The following is a 25,719-nucleotide window of genomic DNA, read 5'->3' on the forward strand; positions in this document are numbered from 1 at the left end:
GTCTAGGACTGGAAACAATGCAGAGATAAGCGGAGAGCACTTACAGCACCTGAAAGTTCCAAATGGTCACCCATTTAGTATTGACCAGGTTCAATGCTACTTAACTTTGGTGATCCAGTGGGAACCAGTGTGTCAACGTGATTATGCCGTATATTGATAAAGATGCAACTAATCTTTTAGCAAATAAACCTATCAACATAGGAGCTTTGACCTGATCTGAAATGGAACACGTACATCAAGTCTGTTGCCAAGGTCGTTGGAAAGATGGTGGGATCCTTCTACCGCTCCAGAAGATATCTCACTACTGATGCAATTCTCTATCTAAAATATAAGAGCCAAGTACGTCCAAGGATGGAATACTGTTGCCATATCTGGGCAGGAGCTGCTAAAAACAGCCTATCCTGCCTTGACAGAGTACAAAATAGACTTCGTGGCTTAGTGGGGGATGCCCTTTTCTCTACCCTGCAACCTCTCTCCCACAGAAGAGACGTTGCGAGCCTGTCCTTGTTTTATTGTTATTTCCATGGCAGATGCTCGTCTGAACTCCAATCTCTGGTCCCCCCTCGCCAATCTTTCACGAAAAACACCCGTCTAGCTGAATCCACTGTGAAAAATTTCCCCCACTCTATATCTGTGCCTAAATCAAAACGCGGATTCCATGAACAAAGCTTCTTTCTTAGAACTGCACGCCTGTGGAACTCTGTTCCGTCTGCCTGCTTCCCTCCGGACTACAACTTGAATGTCTTCAAGTCCAATGTTAACAAATTCCTAATGAACCGCCCCCTTAAGTAAACACTTCAGCAAATCTCCTCACTAACTTAATGTACTTGCAATAACCCTTATCCCTGAGTGGCTTCCGGGCCTTGATAAGTGGTGATCACTGTGTAAAAAAAAAAAAAAAAAAAAAAAAGCTCTACACGATTAAGTGGAACAATTAATATACAAAGTGAGAGATGAGAGCTCAAAGTTGAATAAAAAAAAAAAAATCTATATTAACTCGTTAGCTGCATAAGGAAGACAGAAAATAAAGAACCTCTTTAGGCCATGGCCTCTCAATGCCACGCAAAAAACTATAAAAATCCATAGAGGAATCTTGACGGATTTATATATACAGTTTTTTTGCATGTTACACACTAATTTTTGATCGTTGTCTTCGATAAATATCAATAACCAAAATAATCCGCTGAAAGAAACTGGTGATTTTGACCAAAGTTAACACCTTACACAGTCTAACATCACAAGCGCATTTGAGAAGTTTTATTACCACACAAGCAGAAAGGCCCGACATATAAAATCAACAGTAGGTTTTTTGGTATGACATTTGAAATGAAGGTTTCTTTTTAAAGCACAATTGCACCATGATACTCGATTTTTTTTCATTTTAAACTTAAATACAAGCCATTATTATCACACAAGCAGTAAGGCCAGGCATATAAAAATCAACAGTAGGTTCTTTGATATAACGGGGAAGGAGGTAAAAAATAATCTTTCTGCACTATGATACTCGACTTTTGCATTTTAAACTTTAATTCAAATCATTATGAATAAAAAATAATGTAGACTACAATGCATTGCAAACTAAGTCACTGTGAGAGGCACGTGAAGCTTCCTACGGTGCACCGCAATGGGTCCCCAACTAGAGCAAAAAAAATGGGTGATTTCACCGATTTCGATGACAATAAAAAATATGAGAGCGTGAAATATTCATTAATCATCATTCAATCATGGGTAATGTCAGGTTTCCCCGCTAGTGTGTGTGTATATATATATATATATATATACAGGGCTCTACATTACGAGTGAAACAGTCGCATTTTCGAGTGATTTTTCAAAGTGGCGACCAGAAATAATGAAATGCTTATCTTTTGGCGATTGCATTTCTTTCACTGACAATCTTCCGAGGCTCATTACCGAGTGAAAAATATCTTTGCAACTTTTTCTTTTTTAATAAAATGAATAATGTTAAATTAAAGTTTACTAGAGCAATGTACTTTTTTTTTTCTTTTTTTTTTTTAAACGAAGGCTGTTTAAAAAAAACATCTGAAGAAAACGAAATGTTTATACCTTCAAGATATCAACATAAAATTTGTTGTATATTTAGAATTACACTTATTTTAAAAAAAAAAAAAAATCTTTATGATGTACATACTTGTCACAGAACCAAGACGTCATATTCTAAAAATCATGTGGGTTTGGCTAGTAACTTTTCTATTTGGCTAGTAAACAAAAATAATTAGTTGTCAAAGGTCAACTAAAGATAAATTTGTCCATAGAGCCCTGATATATTAAAAGAGATAGATGCTAAATACACGCAAGTTCTGGATTTCCACTATGGATCTCATATAGATCTATATAGTCTGGATTGTTTTCCAATGAACTTCATTTGACTAACCCTCTAAAGTTTCGACTACGTTTTTCATATTTTTTAAATAATTTTTATATAGACATTTTCTTTACTGCTTATTATGTTTTTTTTTTGTTTGGATTTTTCTGCTAACTCTCTCCCCATACATTCTCCTACCCCCCCCTCCCAGATTGTACCCTTGTCCCCTATCTTATCTCTATCTACATGGATTCCATGAACAAAGCTTCTTTCTTAGAACTGCACGCCTGTGGAACTCTGTTCCGTCTGCCTGCTTCCCACCGGACAACAACTTGGATGTCTTCAAGTCCAACGTTAACAAATTCCTAATGAACCGCCCCCTTAAGTAAACACTTCATCAAATCTCCACACTAACGTAATGTACTTGCAATAACCCTTATCCCTGAGTGGCTTCCGGGCCTTGATAAGTGGTGATCACTGTGTAACAAAAATAAAACATATATATATATATATATATATATATATATATATATATGATGATTGCAACGTCTTGTCAGACGAGTGCCACTCCCTCAGACATTTAAAATCCATGAGCCCAAAATGTTACTGAGTCTTAGCTTTGTACGACAGCCAAGTCTCTCTCTCGGTTCAAAATGTTGAGATCCAGCAACAAGCAAGAGCAAGATAGCCAGCAACAAATTAAACTGCAGACCAGCTTAATGCGGGTACTGGTCTTCCGCTTTATGGTTTTTTTAATCAGAGATTTGCTTCTCCTAGAAAGGTTGCCTTCACCACGGCTTACGGGAGCCCTCTCTACCCCAATACACATATACATATATATATACACACATACATACATCATATGAAAAGAACTTAAAGAAACGTTGATTAACTCGACTTCAGTATAAGAATAGATAAAGCATGCCCAATTCAAACAGCAACTTACCCTTGTCTTGTAAAGTTCATTCGGAAAAAAATAACAGACATGGGATCTGTCTCTTCCGCGTCTTTCCTGGACAAAATGCATTTTTCCTGCATGCTTTCCTAGAAGAGATTTAACAAAAACATTATTTTGATGCAGACCATTCTCATCGGAAGACATTTTTCTCATAAACGTATTAAGGTGTTACAATTTCTTATAATAATATTCAAAATATATAATTATTACTATTAAAAACATTACATTAAAATTAGAATATAAAAATGTTTGTTCAAGAGTTTCTGAAGAATTCTAAATCTTATGGATCTAACTTAATAACTTGATTTGAGCCCAAAACAATAAATGTTAAGGGGTCATAATAGGGGTCAAATTTTTAAAAAATTGATCACTTTTTTTTTTTTTTTTCCTCAACATCATACACCTCTAAACACCTGGGCAACGCCAGGCTGAAATGCTAGTATATCTATAAAAGTGAAATTGTGTGTGTGTGTACATTTCCCTACCAAACTAGTCTGTCAATTTTCAGTGTACAGACTCGAGATTTGACATAAGGGTTATTGAGATTTGGGGAAATCTTTTTAATAAGTTTTTGGCCAGAAATTTGGCTGTTAAGGGGTCAAAGTTAAACGATTTGACCTTTGAGAACTCTACCAAACTCCTCCAATAATTTTTAGGTATAAACAATTGAAATTTTAGATATAGGTTCCTTGGACATGGATCTAACTTAACTTGATTTGAGCCTAAAACAAATGTTAAGGGGTCATAATAGGGGTCAAAGTTAAAAAAAAACATTTGACCTCTGCAGTCTACCAAATTACTCAGACAATTTCTGGTCTAAACATTTGAAATTTTACATAAAGGGTATTTAGAAATAGGGCAAGCTTTTTAATCGGTTTGGTCAAAAAATTTGAGCTACCAATATATAAATTTATGTATGTATGTATGTTAGCATATGTGCCTAAAGCTTTCGACAGAGGTGGCAGATTTTCACAAGATCAGTATAGTTTCGAAGACGACAAATACTGAAAAATTGGCTAAAAACATTAATTTCTTCATCCTCAACTGGGCACTTTTCTACAGGGAGGGGGGTCGCTTTTTTCGACAATATTTTTGAAAGTCATCCCCTCTTTTCGATTGTCTAGCCTTAATTTAAACCTACGTCACTTTCGGTTTGGCGGTGGTCATAACAGCAAAGACGTCATGTTTTTTCCCCCGTTCTTTTCCTCCTTTGCGGTACGAGTTCGAGCCTGCCTTCCTAATACAACTTTTTTTTCTTTTTTTTTTTTTTGCTCAACACGCACCTCCAAACACCCGGGCAACACCGGGCTGAAAACCTAGTACAGAATATAAAAATGTTCTTTTCCGAGGGCTTCTGGAATGTTTTATGTTGTGGTGTTCTATTTGGAGCGTGTTCGGAAGTTTCCATACACCAAAACTATAAAAGGAACGCTGATAACGTGAATTCTTTAGTTTAGTCAGATTAGAGAGTGAGTTTGAGTCATTACGCCACTCAAGGTCATCAGATACTGAGTAAATTAACTCCGGCCAATATTTTTTCGGATTCAAATCCGCTCAAAAGGAATCAATTACAAGCAGCCTCAAAGAAAAACTGGACATTTGGTAATTATGAAGATTTTCTGAACTTGACAATTACTCCTGATCTTAAATGGAACACGTACATCAAATCTGTTGCCAAGGCCGCTGGAAAAATGGTGGGATCTTTCTATCGATCCAGTAGATATCTCACTGCTGATGCAATTCTCTATCTATATAAGAGCCAGGTACGTCCAAGGATGAAATACTGTTGCCACATCTGGGCAGGAGCTGCTAGAAAGGACTTGTCCTGCCTTGATTGAGTTCAAAATAGACTTCGTAGCCTCGTAGGAGATGTCCTTTTCTCTTCCTTGCAACCTCTATCTCACAGAAGAGATGTTGCGAGTTTGTCTCTGATGTATCGTTATTTTCATGGAAAGTGTTCGACTGAGCTTCAATCTATGGTCCCCCCCCCCTCGCAAAACTTTCACAAGAAACACTCGTCTAGCTGTAAACACTATCAATAATTCCCCCCACTCTTTATCTGTGCCTAAACCTAAACGTAGATTCCATGAACAAAGCTTTTTTATTAGAACTGCACGCCTGTGGAATTGTCTTCCGTTTTCCTGCTTTCCGGCTGACTACAATATGGTTGTGTTCAAGTCTAACGTAAATAAGTTCTTGATGAGCCGTTCCATATAAGTTATCAAATTTAACAAATTTTCATTACTAATGATTACTATATTGTCCAATTTCTACTGTACACTCTTTAACCCTTATCATTGAGTGGCCTCTTGGCCTTGATAATGAGTTGATACCTATGAAAAAAAAAAAAAAAAAAATCCAATGTGAACAAGTTCTAATTGAATCGTCCCTCTAAGTAATCCAAGTTTCAAAATTCCCACTGTTTACTATGCTAAAATCACAATGACTAATGTATACCTATTAACCCTTATCCTCGAGTGGCCTCTGGGCCTTGATAAGTGGTGACACTCTTGTAAAAAAAAAAAAAAAAAAAAAAAAAAAAAAAGAAATATTAATTATTAATTCTCAATAACTATTTCTTCTAAACGTAGATTGAATTAAGGACTTGCTTATCTCCCTTAGATCTCTTCCCTACAACATCTATCTCACAGAAGAGATGTTGCGAGCCTCTCTGCTTTATCTCTATTTTCACGCCAAGTGCTCGAATGAGCTTCAATCTATGGTCCCCCCCTCGCCAAACTTTCACAAGAAACACTCGTCTAGCTGAAAAACACTATCAACAATTCCCCCCACTCTTTATCTGTGCCTAAACCTAAACGTAGATTCCATGAACAAAGCTTCTTTCTTAGAACTACACGCCTGTGGAACTCTCTTTCGTTTTCCTGCTTTCCAGCTGACTACAATATGGTTATTTTCAAGTCCAATGTAAACAAGTTCTTGATGAGCCGTTCCACTTAAATTAACAAATTTACTGAATTTCCATTGCTAACAATTACTATATTGTTCAACTGATTACTGTACACTCTTAACCCTTATCCTCGATTGGTCTCTGGCCTTGATAAGTGGTTTTGCCTATATAAAAAAAAAAAAAAAAAAAGAAAAGAAATAAATCCATTTTATATTTCTTTAAACTCCGTGCTTTATTTTTTTAAATATATGTTGCATGTGTTTAATATCCCTAGACTAAAACACATAACACGGAAAAAAAAAAAAATGCGGGGGGGAGGGGAGGGTAATATGAATTTATGTCTCAGAATGTATCATCATCATTATTTGTATAACATTCGTTTTACATGACAACTGACCCCACTACCTCAACTGTCCTACATTCATCCCTACTACCGAAGCACTCCATTATTTCATCACTTTTTTTTTTTTTTTTTTTTTTTTTTTTACATAGGAGTCACCACTTATCAAGCCCCGGAGGCCACTTGAGGATAAGGGACAATATCATATTAATCTTTAGTCGTGGAAATTTGGTAAATTGGATTACTTAAGGGGTATAGAACTTGTTTACGTTGGACTTGAAGACGGTCATATTGTAGTCAGTTGGAAAGCATGCAAGTGGAAGAGAGTTCCACAGGTGTGCAGTTCTAAGAAAGAAACTTTGTTCATGGAATCTACATTCGGTTAATGTTTTACATACTGGCATGTGTTGGATGGCTTTAGAAACTGACTTCCAAAAATAACCCAGGTCTTTATTTGTTCTTTTTCTTATGTCTATCATTTGAACTGCTATCTCAACCATTCTACATCGACTAACCCAAGCACCAATTCATTCTTAAATCATCATTTTTAGTTTGGCATGTGTCCGATGCCTTTTAGAAATTGACTTCCAAACTAACCTATCTCTGGCCCAGTCTTTATCTCTCTTTCTCTCAAATCCATCCTCATCACATTATGTTTTCCTTGGTTTTTCCCTGCCAACTGACCTTGCTATTTCAGCTGTTCTACATCTACTAACCCAAGCATTCATATTCCAGGGCTCTATGGACGAATTTATCTTTAGTTGACCTTTGACAACTAAATATTTTTGTTTACTATCCAAATAGAAAAGTTACTAGCCAAACCCACATGATTTTTAGAATGTGACATCTTCATTCTGTGATGAGAATGCACATTATAATGATTTTTCTGTTTTTTTTTAATAAGTGTAATTCTAAATATATAACAAATTTTATGTTGATACTTGAAGGTATAAACCTTCCGATTTTTTCAGATGTTTTTTTTTTAAACAGCCTTCGTTAAAAAAAAAAAAAAAAAAAGTATATTGTTCTATTAAACTTTTATTGTTTAAATAATTTAACTTTTTTTTTTAAACAACCTTCGTTAAAAAAAAAAAAAAAAGAAAAAAGTTGTTTAAATAATTTAACTTTGTTCATTTTATTAAAAAAAAAAAAAAAAAAAAAAAAAAAAAAAAAAAAAAAGTAAAAAGATATTTTTCATTCAGTAATGAGCCTCGGAAGATTATCAGTGAAAGAAATACAATCGCCAAAAGATAAACGTTTCATTATTTCTAGTCGCCACTTTGAAAAATCGCTCGCAATGTAGAGCCCTGTATTCATTCTTTTGTCAGCATTGGTTTTATATCCGTTTCACATACTGGCATGTGTTGTACAGCTTTCAGAAATTATCTTCCTAACTAATCCATTTCTGAACAGGTCTTATCATGTCCTTTTTGTCTCCAGTCCATGTTTATCACTTCCTCCCATGTTTTCCAAACATTTTTAGACATTTCTCATCACGGATTTTTAACAATCAATTTCCAATTTAAATAAATACAGGGTGTAAGAATAAAATTGTTGCACTAGAAAAGACATGTTTCCATTTCAGTTTGATGAAAATTGGTTTTCTTTTCTTTGTTACAGACCATCTACTAGTTGGCCAGTCGTGTACGACTCCCACGACCGATAGGAGCCTTCTATCAGGTCTGAAAGTGACACAATGTTCAATGAGCGAGATTGGAGATGCGCCACTGTACAACTCACGCTCTCTACCGATCCAAGTTATGACATCAGGACCATTGCCAGCACCCTCAAAATGCGTCACTGGATTGCCACTAATAACAGGGACGTACCCACATTATGCCACCTCACATCTTCGAAGTCGGATTCAAATTCAAGACCAAAGTGTACGTGGATGTGCTGAAGAGTGTGGTGATCCCCTGGTGCAATCAGGTCCAAAGAAACCCTTGGCTTCAGAAGGAGTGCTACAACTTTGTACCCTTCTCTCACGGACCCTTCTTCTTCATGCTTGTGGAAAAGGCATGCTTCCAGTTCCGGCCCCGTATCGAGGCGAAGATTGAGGCTGAGGGCAGCTACATTGAATAGATGTCAGCTCTACTACATAATCAAGTTTAATGCATCCAAAACCAAGCTTCTATCTTTACATCATAAACGCTCTGATCCCCATCTGGCATCAATTGAAATGGATGGCTCTCATCTTGAGGAGGCTCCATGTTTTGACAAGCTTCTGGGTTTGACCTTTACTCCTGATCTGAAATGGAACACATACATCAAATCTGTTGCCAGGGACGCTGGGAAAATAGTGGGATCCTTCTACCGTTTCAAAAGATATCTCACTACTGATGAAATTCTCTATCTATATAAAAGCCAAGTATGTCCAAGGATGGAGTACTGCTGCCACATCTGGGCAGGAGCTGCTAAAAACAGCCTATCCTGCCTTGACAGAGTACAAAATAGACTTCGTGGTTTAGTGGGGGATGCCCTTTTCTCTTCCCTGCAGCCTCTCTCCCACAGAAGAGACTTGCGAGCCTGTCTCTGTTTTATCATTATTTCCATGGCAGGTGCTCGTCTGAGCTCCAATCCCTCTTCCCCCCTCGCCAATCTTTCACAAGAAACACCCATCTGGCTGAAACTACTGTCAATAATTTTCCCCACTCTTTATCTGTGCCTAAATCCAAACGTAGATTCCATGAGCAAAGCTTCTTTCTTAGAACTGCACGCCAGTGGAACTCTCTGCCGCTTGCCTGTTTCCCACCTGACTACAACTTGGACGTCTTCAAGTCCAACATAAACAAACTCCTGACAAACCGCCTCCTTAAGTAAGACACTATCAAAACCCCCAATACTAATGATTACTACAATACTATCTCATTGATTACTGTACACGCAATAACCCTTATCCCTGAGTGGCCTTCGGGGCTTGATAAGTGGTGACCCCCATGTAAAAAAAAAAAAAAAAAAAGTTACCTGAATTGATTTTTTCAAGAAAAGTTTTAAAATAAAAGATGTAGCGTTGTTTTCTTTAGGGCGACAATTTTTATCGTTCGACCGCGTATCTTAAAATTAATTTACATCATCTTGTGCAGAAAATAATCAGAATCTTTGTATTTATTATATAAAAGGAACTTGTGTGTGTGTGATTTTGTTTCCTATGGGCTCCGAAACGTATGGGCCGATTTTTTTGAAATTACAAATGATGTACTTAGATAGTGAAGACATTCTGATACAAAACCTAAGTATTGATAAATCGAAAAAATCCGATAAAAGAAGGAACAGGCGATTTTGACTAAAGTTAACACCTTACACAGCCTAACATCACAAGTTCATTTGAGATGTTTTATTATCGCACAAGTCGAAAAGGTCCGAGATAAAATCAACAGTAGATTCGATATGACGAGTGCGTTCAAAAGGAATGCTTCTGCTTAGAGCACTATTGAAGCATGATACTTAACTTTTGCATTTTAAACTTTAATTCAAACCAAAGTCAACACCTTATACAGCCTAACATCACAAGTGCATTTGAGAAGTTTTATTACCACACAAGCAGAAAGGCTCGACATATAAAATCAACAGTAGGTTCTTTAATAAGGGTGCATTCGGAATAAATGTTTCTGCTTAGAGCACAATTGAACCATGATACTTGACTTTTGCATTTTAAACTTTAATTTAAGCCATCTATAAATATAAAAGCGAAAATGTATGTATGTATGTATGTATGTTCGCTTTTCCTCGATGTCCACGAAAGGCTTCTTTCAAAGAAGCGCTTGCTCGCTTCACAAATTTTTAAAACTTTTTATATCATCTATAAATTGTAATATCTACGAATTAGCCACGGAGCTCGCCTCTATTTAATTTTATTGACTTTCAAACCTTAATTATTCCACATTTTCCGCATCGGCACGCGTTACATTCGGTTTTCGGTATAAAAAAAGCGAACCTCGACTCTAATCACAGGCCCAGAGCCAGTTTGGTCAATGTCGACTTCGTCATATCAGACTGTAGCTTTCATTTCGAGACGAGGGAGCGGGTTTTTAAAAACAAACAAACCCATTTATTCAAAACTGTCCCGCACAAAATAACTGCTGAATACCTATCGCCGTCACGTCAATCAAAAACGCGCACCTGTTTTTTTTAAAACACTTTACTATTTTCCAACTGTGCGTCGTCAACGCTTCGGCTTTTTTTTCACATACCCCGAAAAACACCCGGGCAATGCCGGGTACCCCTCGCTAGTTATATATAAGAATAATTTTATGAAATCAACAGTAAGTTCTTTACAGTGCAATGTAGACAATATATTGTGAACTTAGTCACTGTGAAGAAACGTGAAGCTTCCACCTGGTGTCAGACTAGAGTAGGCAAGTAACCAATTTCGATGACGATAAAAATATAGGAGTGTGAAACATTCATTGATCATCTTTCAATCCCGGGCAATGTCGAATCTCTATTAATCCAACATATAAAGTTATCTTGTTGGATTTTTCATCAAGTTAATATTTTACATGATGACATGTATTTGACTGTTTTTTTTTTTTTAAATTGACTCTTAAACTAATCTATCTCTGGCCAGGTTTTAATTTATCCTTCTTTCTCTCAAGTTTATTCCTATCACTTTCTCCCATGTTTTCCTTGGACTTCCGCAGTCAACTGTTCTGCATCTATTAATCCAAGAACTCTCATCCATTCTTTCAATGCGACTATACCATCAAAGTCTCCTTTTCTGCACACACCTCCCTTATACTGTCCAGATTTAATCTTCTTGGATTATTAGATCATTACGACTTACATTACATATCTATCATATTATTCTTATATCATTTTTCTCCATGCAACACCTGTCCTCAACCCTTGTTGGCCATATCAAGTTCCATAATGTTAAGTGCTTTGTGAGTGACAGGACACAAACAAAGCAATAAATTGATTTCATTCATTTTGTCTGAATCCAATGATTCTATTGTTGGCATTAGTTTCGTCAATACCTTTCTATTTAGAATTACTTTTTTTTTTTTTTTTTTTTACTGTGCACCAATGAAATACAATTTGTGGCAAAATTTCAGGAAAAACTAATGGACAGTTATCTGGCAATCGTCCGGACACACGGACGCGACTGAAAACATAGGTCCCTCTCTGATAAATCAGGAGATCAAAAAAGAAAAAAAAAAAAAAAAAAATGTCTTAGTTACATATAGGGGGTTTCATTAAAGAGAGTCTTAGAGAAAGATGCTTATCTTAGAGAGAGATGTTGATGTTGTAGACTTAGAGAGATTGTTCGTTTATAACGATTCCTATATATTAAATGTTCATTCCTTAGATGTGTAGAATGGAAGAGAAGGAGAAGCTCTTTGAGTGATGATATAGTGTTCACTGTTCAGACATTGTGTAGACATGAGATGTCGAGACGTGTATGTAAAGACAATTTTATAACACAAATATATAATACAATTTCACTTTACCTTTTTGTAAGAATCATAAGACAAGACGAGCATTACAAAACACATGATGGTTTATTTCGTCACACGGCCGTGTTTCCATCACCAAGAATTCAAGGCTTCACATTTTTTTCTTGAAGTGACGTCTCGCTTCCTAGACGACTGACTCTCTCCGAGTTTCTTCACTGACTGACTAACTCTAAAGTTTTTTTCTCTATTCCTAGAACTTTCTATTTTCCGTGACGTCATACACATGTTAAAACATGTGCCTTCTTTCACGTGTTCCGGACATAAGTGTCCAAAACTTTTCCTATACTCAGTAACCTATTTTTCCAATATGTTAAAAACATTATCTTATAAGCTGCATTCTTTCAATTTAAAATTTCATAACAAACTTGAGAGTTCACATTCTTTCCTTGAAATATTTTATCTATATTCTAAACAAGTTTGTTTAAGATTTTTAAATTCTCACACGTAATCTATTTCTAAAACTAAATTACGAGGTTCGAATTCCGTCTGTTGCTATTTCATTTTAACTAAATTCTCTATTTTTATACTTACATGAAAAGGGAACAGCCCTTATCATGTAACAGCTTTATTTGTATTCCAAGTGTGGACCTGTTCATAACTAGATGTCCGACCTCAAATACTCCGAAATAATCAAAGACCTATTGACATGGTGAAAACTAAAAATAGAATTTCAATGTTTAACCTTGTCCTCGAGTGGCTTTTTGTGTTGATAAGTAGTAATTTGAAGAAAAAATTGTAAATGTATAACTGGACTCTACAGGATTTGAACTCAGCATCAACCCAATTCCAAAAATCACTCCCATACATCTAGATTATTTGGCAATCCAAACGTGAGGAAATTGTCTAAAGGCCGCTGTGGCTCACAGATCGGGAACAACTGTTTCCATTCATAACTCAATGTGTTACCTACTGTAATAGATTTTTGTTGGCGCACGTATTGACTCTCGACAAACACAATTTGTTTACTGCAACTGCATTGAATCAAATCATGGCATGAAGCGTGCGGACGTTTGAAAAAAGAATTAGCAACAGCTGATTAAATACAATTTACATATCAAGGGCATTCCAAAAGTAAAGCCTATTTTTTATTCCACCGGAATCGATCAGTGGGGATTGCAAATTGCATTATTATGATGACTGAACTTATGCATTCATTACCTTAGAGTTTAATCCCTCTGTTGCAGATATTGACAGTGTGGGACTAAGAAAGGAACTCCTGTCGTGGATGTGCATCAGAAGCAGATGCATTATTGAATTTCTGACAAAAGTGCATTGAGAATGGTGGTGACTATGTAGAAAAATAAATTCTGGAGCACAAATGGTTATTCGTTTTAATGGTACCACTCCCATCTTCACAGCTCTTCAACTTTTTGCATTACTTTTGAAACGACCCTTGTAATATTAGTCATTTTAAAAGCTGGAAACACCAAAGAACTAGAAAAAAAAAGTTAAAAAAAACAAACTGATTGCTGTGGTATCACGAAGCAAACTCCAAAGTTGGAAGGCATAAAATCTAGCTATTCCCAGGATTCAAAAAATATTTGACCATGTATGAGGTGTCTTCATTAAGTTTCCAGATTTTTTTTGTACAAGCATTTAAAATTGCCGTAAACTCCTGAAAATTCAGTATGTTATTTCTATGCATCTTATGAGATTACTGACAAATTGACCAATTTTTATGACTTCAGATTCAAATGAACAGCTACAGCAGGAACTGGAATACATCCTACTAAAGTTTAATTGTCACAGCTGGTGAATTTCAAAAATTGCGATCTGGACGTGAGGACACTTTAGAAGAATGATATGCAATAAAAATTCTGTTTTGAATTTGGAAAAAATGACACAAACGTATAGAATGCTTCAGACTGCTTTTGGACCATCTTGCATGAATCAAGCATCAGTTTTTGAGTGGCATAAGAGATTCAAGGAAGGCAAGGAGTCTGAAGAATGATGAGAGGTGTGGGGTTGTGTTTATTTGCTTCCTCACTGAGCAAATTAGGCATGAGGCCGTTTTTTAATGTGGAGAGGGGGAGGGAAAAGGGGACCAGCTCCTGAGAGGTTGGAAATGGGAGCTGGATGATGAGAGCCTCTTGTTATATAGGGTTGCCCCTACATGGACCAGAAGCCCATTACTACAAGGACATTGGTCTTTGCTTGCAGCATCTGCCAGAACAGATACTACACTTTGATCTTGGCTATATTTATTTGCTTCCCCACTGAGCAAATTAGGCACACGGACATTTTTTAATGTGGAGAGAGAGGGAAGGGAAAAGGGGACCAGCTCCCGAGAGGTGGAAAATGGGAGCTGGATAGTGATTTGCCATTTGGTATATAGGGTCACCCCTACATGGACCAAACGATTGCCACAAGGGCAATGGTCTTTGATTGCAGCATCTACTCCGAAGACCACAAAGGTCCTCCCGTGGGAAAAGGTGCGAGTCTTGGACTTTGTACTCACACCAAGCGAAGACTGACTGCCTTCCACATGTGCAATCTCAGACGTCTCTTAGGCATCACCTGGCAGGATCAGATCACAAACGCAGGTGTCTTGTCCCAAGCATGTTTGCCATTTTCACTCAGAGATGCCCGATTTCTATTCTGATGTCAATTTCTTTTGTATGCATAGATTTTGTGAATAAACAGTCTGCAATTGATTAATTCGATTTAATCCATACAGCAGTTTGGTTTATTGGATTTGTAACTTGTAAACGTCATGAGAATTTTCAATACATCATTTAGACTTGTCTAATCAAAAAATATCCGATATCTTTACAGAACCAAAAACAAGGTGGGCTCTATCGTGCTAGAAAATTACTCATAGCAAAGAATATCCAATATCTTTACAGAGCCACAAACAAGGTGGGCTCCCTCTATCGTGCTAGAAAATTAAAGAATATCCGATATCTTTACAAAGCATCTATGCATGGAGTAGTGTTGCCACATCTGCACTGGTGCATCTACCACTAAGATCTCATACAGGATCCGAAAAAGAATCTTCAATTTAATAGGTACCACACTATCAGCCAAGCTCCAAACTCTGTCACATCATCGTAAAGTTTCTTCCCTCAAACTTCTAGACTTTGGAATTAGGAGCTTATGCTCGAAATTCATAATATTTTCAAACATTTAACAGAGTCGATCTGGTACATAGATCACTTGCGAATAAATTTCTTTGCTATATTTCATGATGGATTCTATTTGATCCATAGAACAGTTCAGTTTATTGAACTTCAATATTAGATCTTTGTGTGCAAACTCCAGTCTATAAAAAAAAAAAAAAAAAGGACATTATGATTTCCATTCTGAACTACCTGGCTAATATACCCGGTGAACCAAGTGCAAGAGAGAGGATTCAAACAATTGCGCTTAAAGAAACGGTCAGAATCTTAAAAAGTGAATAATAGGTCCAGATCTACATACTATTTGGATTCTTCAGACTACTGTTCTCATCTTACGTGTCATTTTCACAACGTTACGGTCGATGTAATCTCCGTACTTCTTTTTAAGACGTTTAATCACAGAGATGTAACTTGTCTTGCCTTTGGTAATATTTCAGACCACATAAACGATTCCAGTTGCGGTTCTGAAATTTTGAGATGAGGAGTATTTGGATTCTTCAGACTATTGTTCTTATCTTGAGTGTCATTTTCACAACGTTTCGGTCGATGTAACCTCCAACAGGTATATCTTCTGTTGAACTTGGGAATTTTGAATGGAACTTTTTATATTATTTAATCAATAGGAATGTTTATTAAGATGAGTATTATTTATCAACTTTTATTTATCGCGAACTATCATCCTCATCTTTTTTTTTTTTTTTTTTTTTTTTTTTAGTTGTTTCATGACGTTTCGGCCAACCATTCCTCTGGTCTTCGTCAGGTGGTAACCACGACGGGATAGGAACTCCGAATCTCCTAACTGCATTCTCAGCAATTACTGGCTTCCATAGTTGTTTTTTGTCTCCAGTTTTTTTGCCGGCTTTGAGTAGAATTGAAACCACTATCTTCAGACAATGCTCACCTGGAACCATAGAGATCCAATGTCTATCTACTGCGCAACGGGCCCTGACGACGAAGGCCAGAGGAATAGTTTGCTGAAACGTTCATGAACCAACAACAAAAAGATGAGGATTTGACCAAACAACCTCCAGAAGGGTGTAACTTTTACAACTGAATTTTATCAAGTACTCTATCCGCTATGCCATTATGAAGTATCTGGTAAAATCGTGGTCCAAGTCGATCAATTTTTAAAAACTGACCGCAACAAACTTCCTTGCATGATGATTCTACAGCAGCTGTGGTTTGATTAACAAAGGGGTTTCAGTTTTGGATTTTTATAACGAATAAAAACCGACACAAAATAGAAAAGATAAGTAAAAACAGAGTAAATAATTAAAAATCACAATGAACAGAATGAAGATGTGTTTATAAGTGTCTTTGTTAATTTTAATATAAAACCAGAGTTCGGGAGATGGATAGATAAAGAAAAAGAGATAAAATACTGGGAGAAAGGTGTGTGCACGCGCGAGACAGTACTGGCAGAAAGGCGCGCGAGACAGAAAGAAAGATTAAGGACGTTTCTTTAACACTCTCTGAAACATAGTTAAATAAAAAGCACATCTGTGTGTTATGGGGGGGGGGGCTAAAAAAAAAAAAAAAAAAAAAAAACACTTACCAGTGGTTTTGAAAAAAAAAATCCAGTAGTTATTTTTTTTAATTATTGAAGAAATCTAATTTTTCCTTTAAATGAGTTGAAATGCAGTTTTATTATTTAATTTTAAAGAAAATAAAATCACTAGATGTGGTCGTAATTAAATATTAAGCACGACGACATCTAGTGACATAAAAAGGTACTTATGATTTCTAGTTCCTTATATTTAAAATAATGTTCTATCTTAACTCGAATACTCAAGTGAATTAAAATTGGCTTTCTTAACCGAATAAGGTACTTGTGCAGATAAGGACACATACTATTGTCAAATTTTTTTTTTTTTTAGACACTTTACGTAAAATGCTGGTGTCAAATCAATGAAATCACAGCAGCCAACGTCATTTAAGAAAACATTTCCTATCATTGATTTAAAAAAATAAAAATGGTACTTATGTGTTGCATGTTGGCTCGGGTTCGCTTGGCAGTTGACAGAAAATAACCAGAAAAAAACGGTCAAGCGTTCCTCAATTTTTAAAATGCTACAGAAAAAAAAAAGAAAACCTTCACGATTAAAATTAAACCTTTATTCTTTTCAATTTATGAAAAAGTCGTCTGCTTAGATTCATATTAACAAAAAAAAATGACAGCGCGTTCGTTCCTAACACTGAGATTGGCCTTTTCCGGTTATTGACGTCAGCCGACAGGTGGACCCGAATAATTTCATGAAAATCACTAAATTGTACAATGCATAAGCAAAACTTTTCTTGCAATTTCTTTTTTTTTCCTCAAATTGTCTAATCTATTTTCTTCATAACAAAAAAAAAAAAAAAAAGTTTTCATTTTTTTTCAACTAATTCCGTATTGAATTAGCTTCGTAATAATAGAAATAATATCATTTTGAAAAACTGAAAAAAATTGGCTATCATTTGCAAGGAAATAAATAAAAATTGAAAAGAAAAATCACAAAACTTTTGTTCAGCACATTCCAGCGTTTTACGTAAACTGCTTGGAAAATTTTGACAAAAGCACGGTCCTTATTCTGTGTAAGTATAAATAATTATTAAGTACACACAATGATGGCGAAAAAAAAGATAGGGGGGGGCATAGTTTTGAAAGTTGGTTTATAATTTTTTTGTTAGGTTTCCGATTACTTTTTGATTGTATTTGAAAGTTAAATTAATATATAAAAAAAAAAATAAATAAATAAATAAAAAAAAATAAATAAATAAAAAAAAATGTACACACACAAAAAAACTTATAATGAAAAATGTTTTCACGGTGACATTCGAAACTGACAAGTTCAACTAAATTTTGAAGTTAAATAAATTCATTGTAAAAATCTGTTGAAAGATAAATATTAGTTTTCTGGGTCTATTTCAAAGATAATTAGTAAAGTCCTAAGATATTAAATTAAGTAAAAAAAAAAAAAAATACATCTTGCTTGTACAAAAAATAGCTCAATTAGCCCCCAAAAGCGAGAGATTCTGACTTTACTCAAACAAAACAAAGTCGTCTAAGTATGGATTCTACAGCAGCTCAAAATGTCAGAAGGTTAAAAGACTGTCTAAAAATGATGTCAGGTAGTTAGAGGGAGGTAGGAAGTGCTGCACCCCCGCCCCCAGCCATGCATTCGTACATTCCTATCGTGAACGTTTGTATAATTCTTCCGTAGTTGTCATTTCACCACGTTTTGGCCAAATAAGCCTATCTGAAGATAGCAGTTTCAATCCTACCCAAAGCCGGCCAGAGGCTTACTTGGCCAAAACGTGGTGAGATGACAACAACTATGGATGGTAGTAATTGCTGATAATGCAATCAGGAGATTCAGAGTTCCTATCTCGTCGTGGTTACCACCTGACAAAAGGCCAGAGGAATAGTTGGCCGAAACGTCTTGAAACAACTAAGAAAAAGATTAGGATAATAGTTCGCAATAAATAAAAATTAACAAATAATACTCATCTAAATGAATTCCAATTAAATAATATATACCATTCGGTACGGACCCGACCATGGAAGATCAGATAATAAACATGAATTTGTAAGACCAAAAAATTCAACCTTGATCATCCTTCGGAGCCTGTGGCACAGTGGATAGAGACATTGAATCTCTACGGTTTCGGATGAGAATTGTCTGAAGATAGTGGTTTCAATCCGACCCAAAGCTGGTTTATTTGGCCAAAACGTGGTAAGACAACAACTACGGAAGGCAGTGAATGCAGTAATTGCAGTCAGGAGATTCAGAGTTCCTATCCATCGTGGTTACCACCTGACGAAGGCCAGAGGAATAGTTGGCCGAAACGTCGTGAAACAGCTAAAAAAAAGATGAGGATAATGGTCCGCAATAAATAAAGATTAAAATTCATTAAAATTGGTTTATTTTCTGATTTTTGGTGAATTTTTAAGTAAAAGGAGGGTCAAAATATTTATACAGTTTTAACATCAGCATCCATTTTGCACGTACCTAATAATAAATAATAACGCCCAACTGACATGAACTACGAACACTAATCAGCAACTTGAATAAAAATCAAAAACAGAATATGCTCACAGAGAACCAAGAAAACTGGGGATGGTGAGTTGGGGCAGAAAATGTTAAGGTTACCCCCCACTCCCCTAAAAAAAAAAAAATAAATAAATAAAAATAAATAAAATAATAAAATAAAAGTGTACTGTTGGCATAGACTGACACCACACCGAGAAAAGAAAGCACTAACCAAACCTTCACTGCAGGAGTGCAAGGAGGACTGGGACCTTAGGAAGTTTATTGCCATTATTCCATTTAAGACCAATGCTCATTGTTAGGGAGAAATCAATGGTAAACGGCTGTTGCAATAATGTAAATTCATTTGCAAAGGTTGTGGGATCAGGTGGAGAGTACTAGAAATCTGGGAGGACTTGTCACATGGACTCCAAGGAATACCACCGGTTCCCGTCACCAAGTAAATCACTGATGGTTACCTGTGTGAGAATGTCTAGTACTGTACCAAAGTAGCACTCACCCTAAGTGGGTTGAACTGATTTCCTAATAAGTAAATGCTGATGATGATGATGATGAAACTACTGGATTGTTTTACATGAATTTTGGTTACAGGTATTTTTACCATCACACATATTTCCAAAAATTAGATTGTTAAGCAGCATATTTAGCAGGGAGTGTTATGTAACGAAAAAATAAAATAAATAAAAAGGACCAAACCAAGTAAGTAATTCAGCAGCGTTTCTCAACCATTTTATTTTTGTGCAATTTGTAAAAAAAAAATAAATAAATTCTCGCACCGAAACCCTGCATAAAAGCAAAATTATACAATATTTTTCTCATTTTATTTATTTTTTTTATCATAATCCACATGATAAATACCAGTATTATATATTTCTGAATCACTGGCTTATAAAAAATATACGGTGCTTGTGTAGTGATGTTTTAAGCCAACGCATTCCAGGTGAAAACATTATTACATACTTAAGTGTCTAATTAAAATTAGTATAAATTCGAAAAAAATTACGAAAAATGATCCAGTAGATGAAGCGCTAGATGTATTTTTATAACCGAAAATCAGCCATAATTACATTCTAATGAACTCCTACGTCAAGGGAGATAAGTCAGTTTGTCATACTGAATTGGTCGCACAACTTTTCCACATTAAAACATGCGATAAAACTCGATAAATTCTATTTTAACTTATAATTATTTTTTACTTGGTTTAAAACACCATTAATCTAGACAAGCACAGAAAATAATTACTTCTTTGTCCATTTTATTTTTTAGATAATGCTACAAGAAATTTATATTGTTCATGTATAATACTTCATTCACAAATCTATTTATTAATGGAAGTCGTTCCAGACAAGGCATGAAGCCATTTAATGTAAGGAGCTAAAAAAATAAACAGGCATGGTTGAATTTTTTTTAGATGAGGATTGATAATTTGTATTCTTTGAATTGTTTGGATTATTGTTCTCGTTTTTTAGTGTTATTTTCATAACATTTCAGCCAATGTAACCTCTGACCTTCTTCAAGCACCCCATGGCGTAACGGATAAAGTACCAGGTAAGTTCAGTTCTAAGTAACATTCTTCTTGAAGTCAAAGGTTCAATCCTCAGTGTGGGCAATATGAAGAATACAATTGTGAATTACTTAGGACTTCTACTTGGTCATGGCTGACGAAATAAAAGTGAATTAAATAAATGGTTCCATTCGAAATGCTATGCAGATTGCCCGGATTCGACAGAAATATTCACGTGTTTTGACAAGATAGATGTGAAGAAGATCGGAGGTGACATCAACTGACACATTGTGCAAATAACATTCAAGATGAGACCAATAGTCTAAAAGATCTAAAAAAACATCCCAATTATCAATCCTCATCTAAAAAAAAAGTTTTTTGCAAGAACAAATGAAATAAACTAATACACTTTTGACTCTTTAATTTTGAAATTACAAATTTATGAAAGTTAAATAAAAGCGGTGTTTGAGGGCTTTGGCAATGCAGTGTATGGAAACGATCTATGTATTGAAATAAATAATATTGAAAAAAATTTAAATATTTGGTACTTGTACAGTTTAATCAAGACATTAAAAAAATGAAAATATCGAAAAAAAAAAAAAAAAAAAAAAAAAAGGTTATATTGTACGTATCCGTTTTGGACTCAAGATCTCCGAAAAAATTTTTTTATTTAATTTGATCGAGTAGTTTGGGGTTTTTTTTTTTTACAGCGGAAAAACATGTTCTTATAAGAGCGCGTTGAAATCCGCCATTATGGAATTTGTTAAACATGCCACGGGGAGATAACTCCAGTTAAAGCACCGACACTCCCTCCCCATCTTTAATACTAGCTTTTCTTCCTAAAAATCGGACCTTTTGCTCGGTATCATAACAAATTGTTTTTTTGCTGTAAAATAAAAATACTTGATGAAATTAAGTGAAATTTTTTTTTCAGAGAACTTCGTTCCATAACGGATACGAGCAATATAACCTTTTTCAATATTTTAATTTTTTAATGTCTTGATTAAACTGTACAAGTACCCAATATTTTTTAATTACACATTTATTTCTGAACATAGCGTGTCACACAAAATGGTAGGTGTACGAATTTCCACAAAAATTTGAGAGTATGTCTTTTCTTCAGGGTAGGAAGTGCAAACAGCTCTTGAATGTGACTACATTTGTTTGTGTCGGCAGCAGAAGTTGATATGTAAAATGCCAGTCTCGCAGTCAAACAAGTTCACATATTTATTAGCTCATTTTTCGGAATATGAATTTTGAATTCGATGGGTCTTAGGTGCTGGCTAAAGTTATTAGGATGCTTTATCCATTTTTTTTTTTTTAAATGTAGAGATATTTGAATTGTTTACACTTCCTATCCCCCCCCCCATCCCCCCGAAGAAGAGATAATTCTCGAAAGTTTGGGGAAATTCACACAACTATCATCTTGTGTGACACGCTATGTTTGAAAATAAATACGTAATTGAAAATTATTGAAATTCCTTCAATGCTGTCATCGTTATTTATTTTATTATATAGACAGTTTTCATCAAGCACCTTGTAATAGCCCTCAAACACAGCCTTCTCACCATTCGCACAATGCTTCGAGCAAACTACAAAACCTTTTCTATATATATATATATATTTTTGTAGAAATAGATTTCCTTATAAGATATACCAATCCTTATTTAAGAAGCTCAATATAATTACAGAGCAATATAGTGAATAAATGACAAAAAACTATATTCCAAAGTTCATGATGTTGACATTTACACTTCTTGACAGTATCTGTTTCGTAGCGCAAAATCAATCACTTAATTATTATATCAATCAGTGAATCTATTATGTCCTTAACTCATCAGAAGAAATAGCAACAATCAATCCATCAAAAGGAAATAAAGTGTGATTTGACATGATTAAAATCCGAGAATTGGAAGAGAAGCTGCAAATACCTACAGATACTGTCAAGAATTGTAAATGTTAACTGAATAAAAGGAATAAATTATAAGATGGTCAACATCATGAATTTTGGAATAGTTTTTTGTCATTTATTCACTATATATCTATAAAAGTGAAATTGTCTGTCTGTCTGTGTGTACATTTCCATACGCAATAACTGTCAATTTTAAGTCTACAGACTCGAAACTTGATATACAGGGTACTGAGATTTGGGAGAATCAACGTGATCGGTTTTCGGCCAGAAATTTGGCAATTAAGGGGTCGAAGTTCAACGATTTGACCTTTGAGAACTCTACCAAACTACTCCGACAATTTTGGGTCTAAACACTTGACATTTTAGATATAGATTCCTTGGACATGGATCTAACTTAATAACTTGATTTGAGCCCAAAATAATACATTTTAAGGGGTCATAATAGGGGTCGAATTAAAAAAATTTACCGTTTTTCTGGGGGGTTTTTGCTTAGCATACACCTCCAAACACCTGGGCACCCATGCTAGTATATATATATATATATATATATATATATATGTGTGTGTGTGTGTGTGTGTTTTGGAAGTTTTTCAATCTTTGAAACTATATTTAAAAAATAAATTTTTAGGGTCCCAGGGAACTGGTTGAGAAATGCTGATATGGAGGAATTAGATAGAGAAAAAGAAGTGTAAATGTTTTAAATTACAAGTGAAACCGAGATCTCTCAGCTTTAATAATCTACAGTGAGTCGAGGAAGCTTAAAATAAAAAAAAAAAAAAAAAAAAAAAATCTTGTATTAAATTATACTCACCTTATTCTGTGTAAAAAAATTAAAAAAATAAAAAATAAAATGAGAAAATTTAATGAAATCAAAATCATTTTTTTTTTTTGTAAGATTAAAATTTTAAAGATCATAATACTTACATCGGGTATGCCAAAGGTTTATTTTCATCTCATTTTTTTACTCCCCAGTATATCCCCCCTACACACCATATCAGTATAATTAAAAAAATATATATATATTTTCAATAGTAGCTATCCCAAAACAAAAAGTTTTATTTTCAGTAGTAAACTAACTCTGACTCTTAAATTTACTAACACAAAATCAGAAATCCCATATTTTGTCAAAGAGCAACCGATAAGCGGAAAATGACTCACTCTCTCAGCCACTCATTTCTGACCACTTTTGTGTCTTGATGAACCATTTCTAACCACTATACTGAAAATCATTAAACATAAGGTCAATATTTTTATGGGGGAAAATATCGCATCCTAACACAAGACTACAGACTAACTGATAAACTCTACTGCAACAACTATGGCCCGATGATCACCATAATTGTACTACAATAAAAACAAGCCGAGCATACAGGGTCTTCCTCTATGAGTGAAAAATTTACTTTTACCATGACTAATGTTTGTGTAAAATTTTTCGAAAATTCCAAAGCATGGTTATTGAGAAAAGTGCAAACAGACGAACAATTGGAGGGCAATTTTACTCCTATAATGCCCCCCTTCGGTGGGGGCGGGGCAACCAGAGTTATCCTGGAAAATCCATTCTGGCAAAAATTTACTTTCACCATGACTAATGCTTGTGCAAAATTTTTTTAAAATCCAAGGCGTGGTTATTGAGAAAAGTGCAAACAAACGGATGAACGGGAATGAATTATTAGTTCCAATCTCTCCTTTGGCAAGCGACCAACAAAACAAGTTGTTGATATAACTCAGTTGAGCTCTTTGTGTACGTGTGCATGACATCGTCACGTAGTGTAGAAAAAACCCAAACATTGTTTATGTCAGCCCTCAGATTATCTCCTCCACCCGTTTTTCTCGCGATCAATTCTGATTGCAATCTCCCCAATTTCTCTCAGGAAACCCCCAAGCTGCCAACCATTGTCAACTTTCACAAAGTAGAAACTGTCCATGAACTAACTCTGACTCCTAAACTTATTAACTCAAAATCGGAAATCCCACGTATTTGATAGAATAGCCCAATGATCTTTATCATTATGATAAAAAAAAAAAAACACACACACACAAGTTGTTGGCATATCTCAGTTGAGCTCATCCGTGAAGTTATCGACCCAGCAGCACCACCACCAGACTGGAAGAAATGTTGGCCAACTCAAAACCTGGCTCAGGACGGTGAAGCGATTCTGAACCCTCACCTTTACAGGGATCCATCGAATTGTTTGCAATCCTAACAGAAGCAGTCTTCGGAACTTTGTGAACTTGTTAGAAATAGCTGCTCCAACTGACCCAGTGTGAATGCTACAACCATGACCATGAGCTCTGGATGTGTGTATGCGATACCGTCATATAACCTAGAAAAAGAAACTTCAACCGTTGTCCGTTGATACTGTCTGGTCATATCAAGATCAGATTCTCGACCCAACCTTATTTTGCTTATTGCCCAACTTTGGCTCCAATCTTTCTGATCTTTCTCATGAGTTCCCAGAGTCGCCAACCTTCATCGACTCTCGCAACCTGAAAACTGTCTCACACTAACTCAAAACTTATAAATATATCGACTAGTGAGGAGACAATTCCAATATTTTTCCCCAGATTCCAATACAATTACCGATTCTGATTCTTTATAAATCTCTAAATATTTAAAAATAGAGTCTTAATTTATTTCCGATTACCAATAAAAATACGTTAAATGTGCATATATTTTCTCAAACGTAAAAACACAATTGTGGGTGGGGGTGATCTATAGATTTTAGTTTCACTGGAAGTTTAAATCAATAAATATTTATTTTATTATTACTACAAACAGTGAGAGGATTTAAAAGAATCATTTTTGGCATTGGAAAATAGACAAAATTGTTTTTTTGTTTTTTTTATTCCAATACCCAAAACGTTCCAAATTTTCCAATTCCGATTCATCGTTCCAACACTAATATTGACTTAAGGATCGGAAATTCTATGTCCAGATCTTTTGTCTTATTCAGCCACTCCCACATGACTATCTCCCCAAATTCTGAGTATTCATCCTATTGCCTTTGTGTGCATTAATGAACCATTTATAACTATTGTCATGGATTAAAAAATATTTTTTTTTTTACTTCCAACCTATATTTTATGAATTACTTTTTAATGCTCCTTGGCATCCATAGTATCATATTATTAATTTGGAAAAAAAAAAAAAAAAAAAAAAAGTAAGAA

The 25,719-nt window shown here is 35.1% G+C and overlaps 1 protein-coding gene across 1 annotated transcript in view; it reads right to left on the reverse strand.

Annotated features, from left to right (window-relative positions):
- Positions 1 to 25,719, reverse strand: part of LOC145268656 (protein GPR107-like) — a 93,534-nt gene that overhangs the window by 34,289 nt on the left and 33,526 nt on the right. Inside the window, exon 4 of the mRNA XM_080124141.1 lies at positions 3,270 to 3,367. Within this exon, the coding sequence (XP_079980267.1) occupies positions 3,270 to 3,367 (98 nt within the window). The remainder of the gene's footprint in view (positions 1 to 3,269; positions 3,368 to 25,719) is intronic.

This window comes from Euprymna scolopes, chromosome 44, assembly GCF_053919585.1.
Source record: "Euprymna scolopes isolate OS-2025 chromosome 44, ASM5391958v1, whole genome shotgun sequence".
NCBI lineage: Eukaryota > Metazoa > Mollusca > Cephalopoda > Sepiida > Sepiolidae > Euprymna > Euprymna scolopes.